This window comes from Protomyctophum parallelum (assembly GCF_964188405.1).
Source record: "Protomyctophum parallelum genome assembly, chromosome: 17".
NCBI lineage: Eukaryota > Metazoa > Chordata > Actinopteri > Myctophiformes > Myctophidae > Protomyctophum > Protomyctophum parallelum.
Window position 1 is genome coordinate 26,189,126 of NC_139719.1, and position 20,635 is coordinate 26,209,760.

Below are 20,635 nucleotides of genomic sequence, written 5' to 3' on the forward strand. Positions count from 1 at the left end.
ACTAACTTGGTCACTTGTGAGCTATTACAGCTCACAATTAAGTGATTAACATGTTGTGATTGATTCACAGCTAAATACAAATTGCTAGGTGAAAAATAATTATGCAAAAGGAAATAATGGTTAGGATGTTCCAGAATGTCCCAAAAGTTCCGAAAAAAGCTTGACACCATTTTATCTCACAAGTCCATGAGGAATAGACTGTTGCGCCTTTCTTTGTCCTTATAGTAGTGTGGTGATCTAAAAAACTAAGAGGAACTAGGTTTTTAAAGACTTGCAAACCACAGGATATGTGCATTTTAAAGATGACTCCTTAAAATGTGGAAGACTACAGTCGAAACATTTTAATTAATGTTTGCATTGTGGCTAAGAGCTGTGCGGCCTCATCCTTCTCAGCTTTATTACCCGTCTTGATAAGGACAGCACCTCATTAACACAGGTGTGCGCTCCCTCCTTTGTGTTTGAAGGATGACTCCTTAGACGTGGGGATTCAGTCAGAGTTTTGTTTCGGTCATGAGACTATCGTCGGTGCCATATGACCGTGGCTGAGCGTGTGCGAAATTTACAAAAAAAGTTACCTCACATTCTATTACATATGCAACGTGGCGCACATCAGTGTGAATACAATAGTGTCATTGTGTTATCATATTTGACATCATCCACTGGCCACAAAGCTTAACTAGAACTGCACTCTGTCGAGTGCCTACTTGCGCGTTGCACACAAGTAGGCCATAAATGGCCTACTAGTGCGCAAGCAGAGCGTGCAAGTACTGTCGACCGCTACAAACGTTCAAATCTCAGCCTCTCTGTGAAACATTGAAATGGCTCTCAATGATGACGTAATAAGGATTTGTCTCTATGCCTCTATGTCGAGATATATATATTATACATGTCTATGTATATATGTAATTTGTGAGTATACTGTGGTTACTCGTGTGGTTTGATGCATATGTGCCTTTAATCCACCCGACACTGAAACATATCATTATGTCACCATCGTAAACCATTTATACCATGGCATTGGTACATATCTTCATCACGTCATGGGACATACGCTTCGTAGCATGACGGAAAATATACCTGCACGGTCTGCTTCCGTATGTCCCGTGCCAGCATATGACGTAATGATTACTTATGCCTGTTATGGTAGTGGTGTCGGATTACATACATGTATACATAGGGGATTACCTTTAGTCCACCCGACACTGAAACATGTCATCGTTACGTCACCATCGATAACCAATTATACCCTGGCATTGGTACATATCTTCATCACGTCATATGCTCATATGCTGCTAAGGGACATACGCATCATAGCACCTGACGAAAAACATTACTTGCACGCTCTGCTTGCGCAAGTAATAATCTCAGGCCCATTCAATAGACACGTCCTGTGTCCGTCACTGACCAGTACTACCTCTCCCCTGCACTCTCCCTGTCCTGTCTCTATATTTAATAAGCATCATTTTTTCCCTTTGTGTGATTATAGGGCACGAGTGACTTCTGCGTGGCCCCTGACAAGTACCTGATGAGTCGGACGAGGGATATCGTTAGCGCGGGTGAGTGTGACCGTGATAACGAAGCTATTAATGCCGTGCTGCTTTAATGCACCCGTAATGACCACAGGGAGCGCACGTCTGGACGGCACGGCACTAATTGAATTCATGCTACATGCAAATTATGGTGTCACGACTGTCACCTGATGGTGTGTGTGTGTGTGTGTGTGTGTGTGTGTGTGTGTGTGTGTGTGTGTTTTTGTGCGTGTGTGCGTGTGTCTGTGAGCGCGCATAATATCCTTGTGAGGGCTTTGTGAGGACAATTTATTTTCCTGGGCCTCGCAAGAAAAGTTGTTTAAAATTAGACACACAAAAACAAGGAACAGATTGAGGTTTAGGTTACAAATAGGCATTCAGAGTGTAGGTTATTTATACTTGCACACCAGTGTCACGCACCAGAACATAGCGCACAAGCGCACTGCGACATCTTGTGAGTTGTACATCTTTTGTCAGATCGGAATATAACTCTGGCTACAAGTGGCATTCATAACATTGGTGCCCCACGTATGTCCTTCCTCACAAGTGTGTGTGTGTGTGTGTGTGTGTGTGTGTGTGTGTGTGTGTGTGTGTGTGTCTGTGTCTGTGTGTGTGCGCGCGCTTTGTCCACAGACATCGTCCACTACTACCTGTACTGCAACCAGACCCGTACCAACCCGTTCCAGCAGGTACTGAGAGCCCGACGACCTTCCTAATACCCTGCTGGCCTGCTTTGTTTGACCTCATCCATCCATCTCTCTCTCTCTCTCTCTCTCTCTCTCTCTCTCTCTCTCTCTCTCCCGCTGTCGGAGTGTGTGAACAGTGTAACTCCCAGGACTCATGTGACAGTAAAAGCTACTTACTTACGCTGGCCGGCAGCAGCAGCAGTCATTCCACTGTGTGCAGAAAACGAACGTGCACAGATCAGATGAAAGCCATCATACGGTCGAGGTGAACGGGTTGCGTTCGGTTCAACAGTAGCTGCTATTGCTGCACTGGTTCTCTCATTCTTTGTATTAGATTCTTTATTTCTTGCACTATTTATATCTGTTGTTTTGCTTGTCGTTGTCTCTTTTAGTTTGTTTGCTTCTTTCTTTCTTGTTTGCTTTCTTCATTTCTTTCTATTGATTTTGCTTGCTTGCTTTCGTGCTTCTTTCTTTCTTTCTCGCATTCCTTCTCTCTCCCTCCCTCCCTCCCTCCCTCCCTGCCTGCATGTGTCCTCTTTCTTTCTGCTCTGAGGTTGTTCAAGGTCATTCCTCAGAGCCCGCACGAGGGAGTTTTCAGGTCAGGACACGCGAGTGTGTGTGTGTGTGTGTGTGTGTGTGTGTGTGTGTGTGTGTGTGTGTGTGTGTGTGTGTGTGTGTGTGTGTGTGTGTGTGTGTGTGTGTGTGTGTGTGTGTGTGTGTGTGTGTGTGTGTGTGTGTGTGTGTGTGTGTGTGTGTGTGTGTGTGTGTGTGTGTGTGTGTGTGTGTGTGAGAAAAGGACATTTCTTGCTGGCCCTGGATCAGTGGGTCTCAGAAGTCATTATATCACCCCCCTCCTTCCCACAGAGACACACAGGGCAGAACAACTATCACCCAGTCAGCAATCCTCAGCAGACTCAAAGGCTGGAAGTTCGTATGCTGGCCGAGCATGCATGCGCAGTTTGCATACTAATGGACAGAGACAGACACACACACCATGGCTGGTTCTTCGCTTGCGTAGATCATAGGAGGAGTTTAGAGTTTGGGGTCCTTTTACTTTGTTTGAGGCTGGCACACACACATAAACACACACACACATGCACAAGCACAGCGCTGCCGTATTATGGTCTTTAAATCACCAAAAGAGTATCTTGTATCTGCACCGCCCGTGACCTTGTATTCAAGTTGTATATTCTGCCCTGCTCTCACCCTCTCTCTCTCTCCATCTCTCCACTGCTCTTTTTATTTTCCATGTCATTTCTCTCTCCCTGGTCTCCGGTCGTCTCCCTGGCTGCAGTGAAAGCCCGGGGTCTGATCTGATTGCACAAATGCTGATCAGCAGAGTGAAGCTACTTTGTTTTGTTTTCTTGGCCGTTGCTGCCAAAGACAAGCGGCAGAACACAGAAGGAAATGTTTTCTTCACATGAGAGAGGACGGTTAATCACATTCATGAAGGGCTGAGATTAGGCCACCGCTCTGGGGAGGAATGTCCTCTGTGGTGTCTCCAGTGGGGAAAGAAGTAGAGTCATGGATTAAAGTTCTGTCGCCACGACCGATTTCACTCATTTGGATTCCTTAGAAGCCAACATTGTCTTCTGTGGAAGCATGATGTGCAGTGAAAATAGCCGATCTACAAGCTCTTAATGCGTTGAAGATGCATAGAGCATGGGCGCCCGCTGGCCTAGTGGTCCAGGCGCATGCCACATATAGGCTCTGGCCTGACAACGTGTTGTGTGTTCGAGTGACGACCTTTGCTGCATGTCTCTCCCCTTCTCTTTCTCTCCCTCTTTCCTGTCTATCTTCACTTGATACTATCAATAAAGGCAGAAAAAAAGTCTTTAAAAAAATGAAAATGCATAGAGCTTGTTGATACGCTACTTGCTATTTTTGAATTTGAATCCTGAAAAGTAACAGTTTTGGACATGAGGTTTCCACCTGACAGAGACGATATGCTTCCATTACCAAAAGTACACACACTCCTTATACAGTACTGTATGTCCCATTTCTCAAGTTTTCTAAATGAAAAGATGTAGTGGAGTAGTCTAAAGTAAAGTATTGAAATATTGACATACTCAAGTAAAGTAAAAGCACCTTAAAATGGAACTTGATGTACTTGGTTACTTTCCTCAGTGGAGGAGGTATGAGTAATTTCTGTGCCTATGGTTTCATATTCAGGTGTTTTAAAAGGATCTGTTCCTTCTATTCCAGTATTTCCAATGTCATTATAGAGCTTTTTCTGCCCCCTGCTGGTCAAACGTAAACTTGAAAGACTTTATCCCTGGTGCCTGTTTTGGGCATAGAACAGATTTAGTGTAGAAATTATTATAGCCTACTTATTAACTAAGTATAATGGTTTAAGTGGTCAATAACAGGAATGTTTTGATCAAATTGTGTTCTTTCATGTTTGTTTTTGTGCGTTTCTAGTCGCTGACCATCTTCCAGAGATCTCTGACCACAATGCAGATCCAAATACAAGGTCTGCTGCAGTTTGCCGTGCCTTTGTTCCCTACTGCAGAGGTAACGCGCACGCACGCACGCACGCACGCACGCACGCACGCACGCACGCACGCACGCACGCGCAATCACACTCACACACACACACACACACACACACACACACACACACACACACACACACACACACACTGGGAAGTCCTATTATATAACTTAATTTGAAGGTTATGTTCAGTGACAATTGTGCGTGTACCTTTTCATAATGTCATGCCAGGGTGCGTTGGCTCAGGGTAGACTAGAGAACCGAGTACAGCAACTTGCAATGGGCCTGGTCTACACGATACACAGGGTCATCAGTGCCCATGTACATGTCAAACTACTTCAATAATGTGAAAGACACACACAGGCACAACACCAGATCACTTCACTGATCACGTTCAACCCGGATGCTGCACAAACATGCGGTTAAATTTGTTCTACCGCTATGCCACCAAAATGTGGAATGCCTTCCCAACAGACATCACAAAGTAATCTCCTTCAACTCCTTAACTGGTCCTAGAAAAGTCAGCTAAGCTTAACACCAGAAATGTTTTTTCTCTCTAATGTGGCTGTGGTCCGTCTACCACACAGAGAGACCTGCTGGGCATCCAGAACGTGCTGAACTCGTCGGAGGCCAGCCTGCACCAGCTGACCGCTCTGCTGGACTGCAGAGGACTCAACAAGGTTGGTTCACTGCATCCTCATGAAGTACTGTACAACTAGGCCAGGACAGGACAGACATGCTGGGCCGTACACTGGCCTGTAACACAGGACACAGTCATCTGGAGCCGGCCCGAATGCCTGCCTGGGTTATTATAGTTGATGGGATATTTCACTTTGTGAGTACCTCAGTATTTTTTTTTATATTTGATATTCACTTCAAACTTCATTTTTACCATGTTAGATTCATTGAAAACACACGTTCCATTTCTGGTGACTGATATTGTCCTTCTAGTGAGTGATTTTCTTTTATGTTTTGTTTTTCAATTTATTTTTATAGAAAAAAAAAAAAAAAAAAACACGGCCCGTTACGTTGTGCGATGTTTCTTTTCCAACAGGCACAAAAATGTCTAAAAAATCAATCAATTTGGGGCTATTCATGTAAACCGTGTGGTCGACAGTGGTCAGTGTATTGACTACTGACCACTGTGTGGTCGACAGTGGTCAGTGTATTGACTACTGACCACTGTGTGGTCGACAGTGGTCAGTGTAGTGACTACTGACCACTGTGTGGTCGACAGTGGTCAGTGTAGTGACTACTGACCACTGTGTGGTTGACAGTGGTCAGTGTAGTGACTACTGACCACTGTGTGGTCGACAGTGGTCAGTGTAGTGACCACTGACCACTGTGTGGTTGACAGTGGTCAGTGTAGTGACTACTGACCACTGTGTGGTCGACAGTGGTCAGTGTAGTGACTACTGACCACTGTGTGGTCGACAGTGTGTAACAATCGCCCTTTACTCATTCAAGGCAAATTACTACTAAGGAAACATTAAGCAGGATCGTGGGGTTATAGTCAGAATTCTTTATATAGAGATGCTAAGCCATAGCAATTGACATACTCAAAAGTAGACAGTACACTTCATTGTTAACGCCTCTCTCTGTCTCTTTCCCTATCAAACAAAATAAACAGGCACACAAACTTAAACCAACAATCAATAATTATTCCCCCAAAGTCAGCAGAGAATCAAGTCCGCGTTCGTCGTCCCCCTCAAATGAGGCGCGCGCACGCGAGTGTACAACTGTTCCAACACAACGAAAAGTTCCTCTGCTCAAAAACGGTCCAACGGAAATACGAAAACGCTCGGGGTACCCCTATATTTATGATCCTTTAAAGAACACTTTTGGAACGGTCTCACCGGTAGCAGTAGCCCTGTTAGCCTCCAAACACCGGCAGGTAATCCTCAATTCCGACGCCGATCCCCGACGGCAGCGGCATACGTGATGCCCAATCCGCTGGGCCCGACTGTTCCTTATAATTACTGTGGCTGCAGATACGCTCGTTTAAACATCAAATAGCTGTCTCAATGTAAACGCTATCTGGCGCCTGGAGCTCCTCTCCTCCTCTGTGCAGGCCTGCACTCTGTTTGTTGTGAGATCTCCCCTCCCCGTGTGTCACTTCCTCTACTAGTAACCTTGGGTGGTGACAATCAACCAGTCACTGACAGCTGTCAATCACCCCTGCACCAGACCCGTTACCTTTCACATATGAATAGAAGATAATAATACTTAAATACTCAGCATCACACGTTACATTTCTTTACATAAACGATAACCTGCATAGGTAAAATAAAGCAGAAAAACATTGAAATGTGCTTCGTCACAAGTGGTCAGTGTAGTGACCACTGACCATACTGACCACTGTGTGGTCGACAGTGGTCAGTGTAGTGACTACTGACCACTGTGTGGTCGACAGTGGTCAGTGTAGTGACTACTGACCACTGTGTGGTCGACAGTGGTCAGTGTAGTGACTACTGACCACTGTGTGGTCGACAGTGGTCAGTGTAGTGACCACTGACCATACTGACCACTGTGTGGTCGACAGTGGTCAGTGTAGTGACTACTGACCATACTGACCACTGTGTGGTCGACAGTGGTCAGTGTAGTGACCACTGACCACTGTGTGGTCGACAGTGGTCAGTGTAGTGACCACTGACCACTGTGTGGTCGACAGTGGTCAGTGTAGTGACTACTGACCACTGTGCTCACGGCGGCCCTGTGTTGTTCCTTTCCTCTCTCTAGGAATACCTGGACGCCCTGGTGGGCGTGTGCTACGACGGCGTGGAGGGTCTGCTCTACCTGTGTGTGTTCTCCACGCTGGCGGCCTGCGCCTTCTGCGTCATGCTGTGTGCCATCCCCCGCGCATGGAGGCAGATCGCATGCAGGTGGGTGTCTGTTAACTCAGTGGCGGTACAAACGTCCCGTTTGAACCGTTCGCAACATTCTCCTCTTTCTATTGCCTTTGTATGTAATCGCGCCGCTCTAACCATCCAAGTCTGAACGCACCCTCACACTCTCTCCCCTCTCGTCTCCTCCTTCAGGGAGCAAGACTACGACGACATCGACGAGGAGGACCCGTTCAACCCGCGGGCCAGCAGCAGGAGGATAGCGTCCCAGAACGCTGCCAGCCACCCCAACATGCACAGCTTCTGCTCCTACACCAGCAGCATGGGGGGCAGCCAGAGCAGCCTGCCGCCCCCTGCCCCGGGCCCCGCCATCAACAACGCCCCGGTGGCAGACTACCTGTGAGCACTGGAGAGAGCCTCCACAATACAATGATTCATAATCATAATAATAATACATTTTATTTATAAGGCGCCTTTCAGGGCACTCAAGCTCGCCGTACAGTTAATACATTACAGAACACAGTTAAAAGCAAAAACTAAAAAATATCAGGCCCCTCAGGCCCCCCAAAATAATCATATTTTAACTGGCCACTGTTATAACTGGGCACCCCCTCAAAAAGAATGGCTGCCAGACTTGACCCTCGAGAGATGGTGCTCCCTGCCACGGCTGCAACCGGATGTTTCAATCTGAAAACTCATACACATTCACCCCACAGTGAACCGGAAGCAAGTCATCCGAAGGGTTAATATTATAACCGCGAGGTAGCGACGATTTAGTACGGAGCCGCTAACATCCCGGTTTTGATCAAACACCTCAATCTGAGAAAGGACTTGTTTTAAGATCGCTGCAGTGTTTCCACAGAACTCTATGGAGCTATATAGCAACCCAATGCTAATTTATATTGCATTACAACTGCAATGTACCATAAACCACTATAAAGACCTAAAGATGTAACTATATGTCTTAGACAGGGAAGCGTTGGATTTGATTGGACGTAAATATACGTCTTTGGCAGGCAATGTGACTGGTGGTACCACCCCCCTCCCCCCAAAATTGTCATATTTTAACTGAAGAAGAGGATATGTGTGTTGTTTGATTCTTATGTCTCTCTCTCTCTCTCTCTCTCTGTATCTCTCTCTCTCTCTCTCTCTGTATCTCTCTCTGTATCTCTCTCTCTCTCTCTCTGTATCTCTCTCTGTATCTCTCTCTCTGTCTGTATCTCTCTCTCTCTGTATCTCTCTGTATCTCTCTCTCTCTCTCTCTCTCTCTCTCTCTCGCTCTCTCGCTCTCTCGCTCTCTCTCTCTCTCTCTCTCTCTCTCTCTCTCTCTCTCTCTCTCTCTCTCTCTCAGGAACCAGACCGCTCTGTTCGGTGGGAACCCGCGGTACGAGAACGTCCCTCTGATTGGCCGAGGTTCGCCGCCTCCTTCGGTGCGTTGGGTCCCAGAGTCCCGCCCCTTCATGTAGAAGTCACTTCCCTCGGCCTTAACCAATGCGCTCTTTAGTCTGAGGAGCACAGGAACCAACTAATGCATGGGGTCTTCAACGGGGTTTCTGGGACCCCTAGGGCTAGGTGGTCCTCAGAGTTACTAGAGAGGTTACTACTATCGTAGAGCGGTCCAAATCCCCCCCCCCCTCCAAATCAGAGGGGAGTACAGAGCCAAAGGCAGAACCACTCCCCCTTGAAATAGCAGTAAATATGCAAATGCAGGCGATTTTGGGGAAGTGGGTGGTTTAGGAAGCTGTAGGTTTTAAGTGGGTAAATGTCTGCAAATACACATATGTCTCTCTGCTAAGTAATTATTGGCCAGAAAGACAACAGGAAACGCTGAAGACCCCTGCCATATAGTGGCACGGTTTTTGCTTGAATGCTTATCATGAAGTCACGTTTTGTGAACATCATCCGTCACTCTGACAGCAGAAATAGAAGTGGAACGGTTCGGTCTTTGGCTGGTTGCGTGTGCACATCAGCGACGCTAACACTGCTGGCTAGTTAAAGGGGGTGAAACTAGGCTGTTTTTGATTTCCAGTTCAGGTTCAAAACTACCCAAAAACATTGCAAGCTGCATATAAGGCTGACCTTGCAGTAAACATGATGTAATCAAATTTAGAATGGGTTTGTTATATTTAGGTGTGTCAGTTTCCAAGCACCAGCTGTAATGTTGATTACTGCTATGCTTGCATGTTGGCACACCCATTGCTCTAGGCACTCTAACTTCCCTATTCTTAATTGTTCTTTTGCTTTAGTTTTTATTTAAATAACACTACATCGCCTGTTAATTCCTCTTCCATTTTCATTTTGGTGCATTCATTCATTGGCCTTCGTCTAGTAGTGCCTTTTATTCTGTCCTTCGTAAATTACGGGAGGCAGATTTGACCAAAGCGAGAACAGCGGAGCCAGAAGTAATGTATTTAATATTTAAACATCAACACAAATGGTAGTCTCCCAGATGATGGAGAAGTTAGGTTGGCAGCAATACCCTTAGCGACCACCAATAATGTGTACTTTCCACCTGGAAATGTAGCAGATTTGACAACTACATGCTCATAACACGATAACACATAGCACCATCCATTGTGAGCTTTTAAATCTGCTATTTTTGGTGCACGACACAAAGCGCAATCAACTATAATGCAGGCATTATAATCATTGCCTAATTTGCCACCCAAATCCCCATCAATATACTGTAAATCTAACCCACCCATGCCCTCGCCTACTACAACCACAGCGCACCATACGTTTCAGCTAACCGTTTCTTTTATATATTTTGTTTTGTTTGTTTGTTTGTTGTTTCTATGTGCGTTTGTATCTTTCATTTCTACACTTTCTTCTCTTTTTATTTTTAAATCAACTTTTGGAGGTATGCTCTCAGCAATATAGAGACAGAGTAAGTCTACCCCCCAACTAAAAACCAAAATCTCTTCCTTGTCTTTCCTCTGTTGCATCTCGTCCTTATTCCTGCTTTGATCTTTCCTCCTACTGGCTCCCATTTCTTTTGATCACCTTCCTGTTCTGCATGGCTTTTTAATTCATGTTGGTTTCCTTTGCCCTGTTCCAGTTTGTCTGACTTAGAAGGGGGTTGTCTCCCTCTAGTGTTGAGAGGTTGGTAGTGCTGTCCTTGGACCCACTGTGTGCACACACACACACGCACACGCACACGCACACGCACACACACACACACACACACACACACACAGCTCTTATCCATGCATGCAGTCCACCACCAAAGTCCACATCCGATTCTATAGCTTGTGTGGCCACAGGGTGGTGCTAGACGCCAGGCCTAGTGCTATAGAATCCCTGTTATCCTGGTATTGCTCCCTGCCACAGCACACAATGTTTGATTCCTAACAGACTGAATCATGTCACGATGACCCTCACAGTAGCCGTTTCTCCCAGGCTATTTAAGACCAACTACTGTATAACAAATTATAGTAAAACATTTATACTAGTGTAATATTGTCACTAGTGTCGGGCAGAAAGCTATACTTGATGATACTACATCGTCACACGAAAGCATAAAAAATAGCACATCTGCAAGCTCGAAGCGTGTTCCGAACTTGTTGATCTGCTATTTTTGAATTTGAATCCTGAAAAGTAACGCTTTTGGACATCGAGAGGTCTCCACTCGAGTGAGACGATATTTTGTATGGCTTCATACTTTACTTGACAATAAACTGATCTCATATTGTATAGCCATGTAGTCGACTACTACTATCATTTTACAGTCTAGTTTGCCCAATTATACAAGCTTTATAAGTAAAACTATAACCTGCAACTTAGAATGGAAGTTTGGTAAGTCCTCATCAACATACATTTCAGTTACACACAGCGCAGTAATATACAATCATATCCATGTATTTGTTTATTTGATCCATGTCAAGTATGAAGGCATACAAAATATCATACTCAATGCTTTGGTCTTAAATAGCCTGGGCGAAACACTCTGAAACAAGGGTCTTACCCTCCCAGTTCACCTCACACTCCCGTCTGCCTGTCCCCAACTAGTATGTGTCATGGATTACTTTAATTGAAAATATATCTGCCTACATGTTATAATGTACTATTAAATGTACTATTTAATAGTATTATTAGATGTCCATGACCAGTTTGACTGACTTTAATTAACCACTTCCCTTTGTCCCAATTGTCTGAAAATGCCAATAAACATTTTCACAAATAGCTAAAATGGCCGATCTACTTGGTGAAATGTAAAACTTTGAAAGTATTACAAAATGTTCACAAAGCGTATCATCACATTGCGCTGTGAGCTTGTGGATCGGCTATTTCCGCTATTGGTCACATGACAAAGTATATCGTGGACTTGATTGATGGAGATGTCCACTAGAACAGTGGATCTCAAAGTGTGGCCCTGGGACCCTCAGGGTTCCTTGAGGGGGTCTGTAACACTTGAGAGCGTGCAAGTTACGGGTCCATTTGGTTCCACTAGCGCGCTCTCAGAGTTGCGAGGGTCCTTGAAATTAAAAAGCCTGAAGAGCCACTGCACTATAGAACAAATGCATTTAGTAAAACGATCAAATCGGCTTAATCGATCCGTCAGAACTATGCTATAAAGCTGGCTTCTCATGGTGTGACATTCATGTTAATGCATTGTGTCTCGTCTGCGTCTGCCTGTGTCGTCACCACAGTACTCCCCCAGCATGAGGGCCACCTACCTCTCCATGACCGAGGAACAGAGCAGACACTTTGGACACGACTTCCAGGTATAGACCAGCCTATACCACCACCACCACCCATCATCCTCCTCTCTCCTCCGCTCCCTCTCTCCGAGAGGTAACTCACCGCCACGTGGCCACACCACACACACAAGACAACGTACTGTTACAGAGGGGGTGTGGGTGTGTGTGTGTGTGTGTGTGCGCGTGCGCGCGCACGCCCGCCCGCTTTACCACATCGTGCCAAAAACCTCTGGTGTGCGAGGGCACAACATGTCCACGCCAGAGCGGTATGTATGGGCTTTGTCTTCCCAATATGCGTCAGTAAGGTGTCGGACCCTCTCTCGGCTACCCAGGACTCCCCCCATCCTGTGATGTCTCAGGACTAATGGAACCATAACTTTGGTAGTATACCGTTCCATTTCATATATCATGTGTTCGTTCATTCATGTCGGTATTACAGTTCTGCCCTCGAGTCTTTTCATTGGAGAAGTTTTTTAATGTTTGAATTGTACAGAGTTTGGCTGCAGAGACATTGTTGTCGAATTATATAGGCTTCGATGTGTCAAATCTTTGTGTAAAAAAAAAGATATATGAAAAGAAAACTGCGATGCTTGTCGATTCCTTTTTCTGCACTTGCTCAAGGGATTCCGATGATATATAATTTATGGAAAAGCGTCACTTCGGAGGTCTCACAATACTACTGATACTTAATGATGTGTCCACCGAAGTTACATTTCTTGTCAAACATGCAAATGATGCAAGCATTTCGTTGTGCCTATATAAACTACTTTGCTTGTCCTCAAAGCCAATTTTTCTACAACATTCAAGTCTTAGAGTATATATTTCTAGAGAAGGCACCCAGAGGAAACCCTGAGGCGAAATGGACATAGTGGCCGGATTTGGTATTGCAGCTCGAGCCAGCGCTGCTCCGTTGACTATCATTGCGCACGTTCATGTGATTGGGGCCATGACACGTGAACGAATGTTTCATACGTGAACGCGCACAAACGGCACAATGATAGTCAACGGCAGCGCGTTCATGTGTTTGGGGCCAATCCATCCCAGAATGCACTCTGTTCCTACCAGGAAGGAGGAGTGAATCCGCCTCATGCGCTTTTGAGCAACTTAATGCAAGTGGATGGAAGGAGAACTCGGGTGTCTTCTCTATAGATATATAACTCTATGATTCAAGTCTGTTAAAATGCTCCCTCTCTCTCTCTCTTCCGTCTAGTTTCTCCCACACCTTTCTATAGGCCTATAGCAGTGCCCTATTTTGTGTTGCCACAGATAGCAAGCCATTACTTTTTTTCCCGATAGAGATTTCCGAATTTTTTTGTATAAATTAGTTTAAGCCTGCCCCATTTGTGTTGCCACAGATGGGAAACCCATTCATTTTTTGCCCGATAGAGATTAACGAAAATATTTATATAAATGATTAAGCCTGGAACAAAGCCATCCAGGCTCCTGCTGAATCATACCATAAATAAAACATAAAAAACAAACATTTCAATATTTAACTATTATAATACTATATTTAATAAATACCTTTGGTTCCAGGCTTAACATCAATTATATACATATTTTCGGAAATCTCTTCCATCGGTGCCACCACTGCTATGCCGTGAGGAGAATGAGATTTCCTCTTGGGTGTGTACATCCTTCTCCTGAGTCTCCTCCTTAGCAAAGCGAAGGGCATACCTGTGTACACCTTACTGTTTGCATTGTAGTGAAGGGCAGACCTGTGTACACCTTACTGTTTGCATTGTAGTGAAGGGCAGACCTGTGTACACCTTACATTGTATGCTTTATGCTCAGTGTTTGTGAAGCACAAATCCAACAATAACGTCAAATGGCACACACACACACACACACACACGTGTGCGCGGAACACAGTTCCGTGTTTGTTAATACTGTCATTATCCAGAGAATACTTTGGAACCACGACCTCTGTAAATAACTTGTACTATAACGGACTGCTGTCTTATTTTTTTGTTACGTTTTTTTCTCTCTGATGTGCCACTTTTATGAAGTAACTCCTTTTTTATACATCCTAATGTTGCCTCCCTTACAGTGGAGCATAGCAAAGTTCACGTTACGGTAGCCACGATGGTTTACCACTAAACCACTTAAAGGAGGACATAAACTCATTTTCAACCTTGAAGATTCAGCAATGCATTGCTATTCGGCTGTGCACGATCGATGCAGCAATGTGACAAAATCAATAGTCGATAATCAAAGCCTAAATATCATTATATATATATATATAATATAATTATAATACTGTATATAACATAATATAATTCTAAATAAAATATGTTGTTCAGTATATCTGAACTTGTATTGACTGATGAAAGATTTGCCTTGTGCATATAATATAGAAAAGTGTGTAAAACGAATCAAATTGAATCGTTACCTGGTGAATCCAAATGAATCGTGACTCGAGGGCAGTGCCAATGCACACCTCTACTTGAAGATGAGTTTGAAAATAGGCAAAGCATTCCCTTCACCACTTAAACCCCAGCATACGCATTGTGGTCACGACAACGTGCTGTGAGCTTGTCGATCTGCTATTTTCAGCAAAAGCTTTCCTCACAATGACAGAAAACTGAAAATACACTATAGCATAGAGACCTGAGGGACCCCGCTCAACCATATGGGGTTCAAAGGAGAATTCCCGACTAGCCGTTTTCTTACCTTCATCTGTTATTATAAGTGATAAAGGTAAACAAACAAAAGTGTTATAACTCTATCCCGAGCCCACGCTGCCCACCGCAGCTCCGAGCGTGTGCGATGGGTTTCACAGTAAATTCATTATTTTGATGGCTCAAATTGTATAATTTTTTTGAGTGGTGCGACCACTCCAAGGAACAGCAATGTCCGTATGTGTTGTTCACCTACAGTATGTGACGTTAATGAGCACCAGAATGTACCAGTAGGGGCGCTGTAGTAACGTTAGCCTAGCACAGCAACACACATGAATGCTGCGTGCGTGCATAGAGAGAGAGAGAGAGAGAGAGAGAAAGAGAGAGGGAGGGGGGGGGGGGGGGAGAGGGGAGTTGCACCACTCGGTTCACACGGGTGTGATCTTTTGTAGACATGTGTCTGTCATATTGTCGCATATGGGCTGCCTTAGTGGGCGATTTAGCCTCATACTCTGAGTTGGGATGGAGTTATGACACTTTTCACATGTTCCACTCGTAAGAAAACGGCTTTCTCCGTAAAGATGACGTTAAGATTTTTGAACGCTTTTGGAAATGTTTGCCTATAATGACAAGCCTAAAAACAGGGAGCTGGGTTGAAAGTTGTTAATGACTGTTTTCTGCATATTGTACCATTCAAATAAAGCTGTACAAATCAAGCTCTGGCCACCACCTTGTGCAATGTGCTGCTCTAACATTGACACATAATGCACCTAGCAAGGTAACCTGATTAATTATTACCTTATTAGAACATTTCCATTACAACATATCACCAAAAGATGCATTCTCCTAATTGACCAATAATGTTTTAATGTATAGGAATTTTTTAATATGTTTTTTTTTGTATTCTTATTTTTGTTTTGTTTGTTTGAGTGCATGTTGTACTGTACAGCCATCAAGAGTGTGATCATTCTGAGTGATAATTGTGTGCGACTCCAGGCATGGGGTATAATTGTGAATTTAATAAAATACTTTTTGAGTAGAATTGTGATGATTGCTTGTAGTAATTTTTGCTATTTTGTCATTGAAAGTACTTACAGTACACCTTATTAGGTAACCCTTCATTTTACAGTACAGTAATTACCAGGTAATTACCTGGTAATAATAGGCAACAAACTACTGGGTAACTTCCAGCTAATTATAAGTATTTACCCATTAATTACCAGGTAATTAACAGGTGATACCAGGTAATTACTGTACCGTATAAAATTAAGGATTACCCATTATTATAGCCTACTGTAGAGTGCTCTCTCTCTCTCTCTTTCTGCGTGTGTGTCGATAGACAACGAGAAGGGTTTAACACCGACATCTGTAACCCATCAAATTGCGTTCCAGTCTGCCAGGTGGGTCATATATTAGGTTGGCATTCAATTCATCTCACTCATCAGTTTTAATGCGAATCATACTCTTGCACTTTTACTCAAGTAAAAGTTTGAATACCGGACTTTTAACATTATTTCTACATTGTGGTATTGCTTTTGAATAATTATGTGAGTAGTAGCCTAGGAGTAGTAGTAATACTTATTTATGTATTATATTTATGTCTGCAAAGGTGAAATGGAAGCGGCCGGAGAGGCAGGAGCAGGACATCTGCTGATTCTCAACACTTCTGATTAGAAGCATTTGAAAATTGGATTGGCCAACAATGGCTATCTTGAGACTACAAAGATACAGTACGCCTATAGCCTTTACCAATAGTTTTGTGTTTGCGTTCAAGACCAGCTATAAGTTAGGTAAAACGTTTAATTGTCCTCTATTACTGGAGGTCAGGTAGTGGATACTGATTCAATTACTGTTAAAAAAGAAGTAGTGAATATAGCTAAATGGATTCAAGTTTCTCTTTTGGGTCCCAGGCTAGACCATGGATTAATTCACGACCATGCAGTATACGGCTCACTTGGACACACTATGCATTATCTAGTATTTGAAATATAATGGTTATAATGGTTATCTTTTATGGTATAACTGATAAAAGATGTGCTAGATTTAATTCTGGTTGACATTATGACTAAACTATTTAGTTATTACTAGAGCGGTGCGCCGGCTGCCCTTTCATCGTTACTTGGAACGATGAAAGTTGGAAATGAATGCTCCACCCAGTTATTATATATAGTCTGGTGTCCCTTTTATGCCCATATATGGAGTTATTTGTCAGGCATGTCCAAATATGGAGTCTATGCAGATGTCAGAATGACCCGTTCCACCCATCTGTCTGTGTCCCTTTTATGCCCATATATGGAGATTTCTGTATCTGTCTCTCTGTGTCCCTTTATATTTTTATATTTGGAGTTCTGTGTCAGGCATGCCCAAATATGGAGTGTTGTCATGTCAGAACAGGCCAGCTCCATATATGGACAGTGGGCAGGGGCTGTGTCCAGAGCCCGGGCAGAGGCCTTTTGTGGCGGTTCTGGACAACCGTGATTCCGACCGGCTCGACACCGGGTACTGCATTCCCTGTGGTGGTGTGGAACGCATGTGTCGAATTTGAAGTCGGTGGGGCGAACGATTCTCGAGTTGCTGGCATTACAGATGTACACACGTACAGACATACAGAGACATGGTGCATTTATAGATAGATAGATACATCTATTGAAAAACTGCTAAATATGTACATTATTCCATTAACCCAAGTCGACTATTGGTTGTTTGATATATTGTGGGTAAAGTGGCCAGCCCTGCTAAAGGTTGGAAACCAGAGTACATGCAATACATTGATCCCTTTGAGTTGTGCCGCCTCAAAACCTGACACAGCTGTCTGGCAATGCTGGCTTTCAGGGAAGCATTTTGAGGCCAGTCAAGGATATGTAAAATTAATATAACCATCAACAAAATCACTTCAATTATCATAACTGGAGTGCTTTGCAAGTGAAATATATGTTGTGGTTAATGTGCAGCTAGCTGAAGTGTGTGACAAGAATTCTGTGCATGTTATTATCACCAGAGTCCGCAGTGCAGTGTGTGAGTGTGAGTGTGAGCGTGCGTGTGCATGCCTAACGGTTTCTGCATGCCTAACGGTTTCTGTTGTGTCTGACATGTGTTGTAAACACGTCATGCCCAAAGATAGTCTATGATGTCAGACTGAGACCTGGATGTGTCAGTTATCTCCATATATGGAGTTCCAGGATGGAGTCTATGATGTCAGACTTGAATACACCAGTTTTCTCCATATATGGAGTTCCAGGATGGAGTCTATGATGTCAGACTTGAATACACCAGTTTTCTCCATATATGGACCTCCAGGGTAGAGTCTATGACGTCAGACTTTAATATATCAGTTATCCCCATAAAGTATCTCCGTAAATTGTGTTTGGCCGGAATGAGATGATGTATGATGATAAGAGCGCCCCTTACTTCACATGGGTGTGATTTTTATTATAGTATATTATTATAAGAATGTGATGGATTTGACAATAACTAGCCTCACTAGGCGTCAGGATTGAGGTATAGTAAATTGTTTCTATATTTGGAAGCATTGACGGCGACGCCTCTCAGCCAATCGTAATGCAAAGGCAGAGCTAACTCTGACATCACGTCGACATCACGTCAACGATTATAAAAGCTTGGTCGAGCTAGAGTTCATTTCACATTTCACACTCTGAGGACCACTACCTTCTCTACTGTTGTTTTGTCCAGGCCAGCTGTCACACTTTAGCAAGACAAGTGTGCCAGATTGCATCAAAGAACCACTGCTACAGTGAATGCTTTTGTATTTCACTTAAAAAGGTTTTTGCATTTGTTTTTTTGGGACTGCAGGCATAATGACGGCCGCCGAAGATAAAATGGATATGTCCTTAGCCGACATTATCAAACAGGACAGACAGCAGCAGCCGGGGGGAGGAGGAGGAGGCGGTAAGGGAAGAGGTCGCGGAGGTCGTGGCGGCACAGGCGGCAGCGTCCCAGGTGGTGTTCATCATTTTGGAGGACCCACCAGAGGAGGATCTGGCCCCCCAAGGTACCGTGGCCGAGGCAGAGCGCCGCCGCACGGAAGGCCCAGGTGGCATCGCCACGATGACTTCAACGCCAGTGCTGGCGGAGGCGGCGGTGGCTGGACCGGCGGCCTGGAAACCGGAGGCAAGCTCCTTGTCTCAAACCTCCACTGGGATGTCAGTAATTCAGACATAATGGATCTCTTCTCTACCGTTGGCACGGTGAAGAAGGCTGCCGTTCAATATGACCGACACGGAAAGAGTCTAGGCGTCGCAGATGTGCACTTCGAGCTGAGGGAAGATGCCCTGGACGCCAGAACAAAGTATGACCGCATGACACTCGATGGGCGGCCCTTGCACATATCCGGCCCACAGTTTGAGAGACAGCGGCGGCCACCCATGCAGGGTCCGAGCAAACATGGAGGCATGCGGTGGAATCGTTTCAGCAGCTTTGAAGGCGTGCAGAATATGTCGAGGTCACAGCGCCGCAGGGGCCAGTGGGCACAGCAAGGTCTTTCCAAAAAGAAACTTGATGCCCAGTTGGATGCATACAACAATGACATGATGGACACCAGCTAAAGGGTGAAGCCATTGTCCCCGTTAATGTCCCCGGTCTTCCCCTCCCGTCTGCCCATAACGGCATGTTTTATGGCCTTCAACACCGCGGTACTGATAGAGCCAGATTTCTTGTGCGCACTGCCAGTAGGTCAAGCAGATTATTCTCATTAGTGCCAAAAAGAAGTACCAAATCGAATGTGATCCCTGTGGAAAAAAGTAGCCAGGCCCCTTCCATCAGGATGACTGGAGTTGTATGGATTTGTGTTCAATTACCTGCAACCCCCCCCCAGCCTATAGAGAGAATGGCTCCACCAGGAAGACATGACCTTACCTGCTGTCCCCACCAGTGCCCCAAAGAGAAGACCTTCATCGGGATACGGCTGTTTCCTTATGACCTCCAACCATGATGGAGAGAAGGGCTCAACCTGGAAGAAGACGTTTCAGACGAGTGCATGCCTTTCATCCGACGGAGCATTGGTCCGAACGACAACCTACCTCCTCCCTCACCCTAACCTCCCCCGGGCAGACACCTAAACCTAACCGCAACCCTCTCCCGACCCGCAGCGCACCTCGGAGCATTGCTCCTTCGGAGCAATGCTCTGTCGGATGATAGTATGCTTCCCGTTTCAGACTTCAGGAAGAGGATGATGCTTAGCTCGAGGATAAATTGTTGAAACTGATGAGCAGGTAAAGTAATGAAACAGTCATATAGTCTCCAAACACCAGGCCAAAGGCATGTGGCAAGTTTCTTGTGCATACTTCCACAATATTGTTTTTGTTTGTAGTACCAGTACCTATAAAATATCAAATGGCATGGTCGTATCTGGCTGAAACCTTGCACAAAAAATTAAGTTATGTGTCGAAGTTATGTCATAGATGACTGACATAGACTGGCCCAAATATAGAGTTCCACCCGGCTTTGCAGAGATGCGTTCCACTGATGGAGATCGAAGGCTACTTGGAAGCCAGTCTATGACGTATAATAGTGTGACAGTGGCAAAGCCGGCATGCACACATAGATTACCGGGAAAAGCCAATTGAGAGACTCACAATGAATGGTAGATAGATAATAATAGAAGAAAGAAATGAACGGAAAAACGGTCCTTTCCAGGGCCAACTCCTCTCCTTGTGCTGTGACCTTGTCGTGGTGGAGGGGCTTCAGTGACTCAGCGCCTGAGGGTGATGCTGGTGGGGGATTTAAATCCCTGACAGGTTCAACCA

General features: G+C 44.7%; 2 protein-coding genes across 3 annotated transcripts in view; both read left to right on the forward strand.

Moving 5' to 3' along the window:
• Positions 1 to 13,056, forward strand: part of LOC310874294 (protein tweety homolog 2-like) — a 106,048-nt gene extending 92,992 nt beyond the window's left edge. For both annotated transcript variants that reach the window (XM_083787042.1, XM_083787041.1), the window contains exons 8-15: positions 1,487 to 1,556; positions 2,163 to 2,218; positions 4,637 to 4,729; positions 5,297 to 5,389; positions 7,449 to 7,591; positions 7,748 to 7,951; positions 8,904 to 8,982; positions 12,202 to 13,056. In XM_083787042.1, coding sequence (XP_083643168.1) covers positions 1,487 to 1,556; positions 2,163 to 2,218; positions 4,637 to 4,729; positions 5,297 to 5,389; positions 7,449 to 7,591; positions 7,748 to 7,951; positions 8,904 to 8,982; positions 12,202 to 12,282 — 819 coding nt within the window. In that variant the 3' untranslated portion in view covers positions 12,283 to 13,056. The remainder of the gene's footprint in view (positions 1 to 1,486; positions 1,557 to 2,162; positions 2,219 to 4,636; positions 4,730 to 5,296; positions 5,390 to 7,448; positions 7,592 to 7,747; positions 7,952 to 8,903; positions 8,983 to 12,201) is intronic.
• A 5,632-nt stretch (positions 13,057 to 18,688) lies between these two features.
• On the forward strand, positions 18,689 to 19,435 carry LOC310874666 (aly/REF export factor 2-like; the record flags this gene model as incomplete). The annotated part of the gene is made up of 1 exon (XM_083787527.1): positions 18,689 to 19,435. The coding sequence occupies one exon, from the start codon at positions 18,689 to 18,691 to the stop codon at positions 19,433 to 19,435; it is 747 nt and encodes a 248-aa protein (XP_083643653.1).
• Positions 19,436 to 20,635: the final 1,200 nt, after the last annotated feature.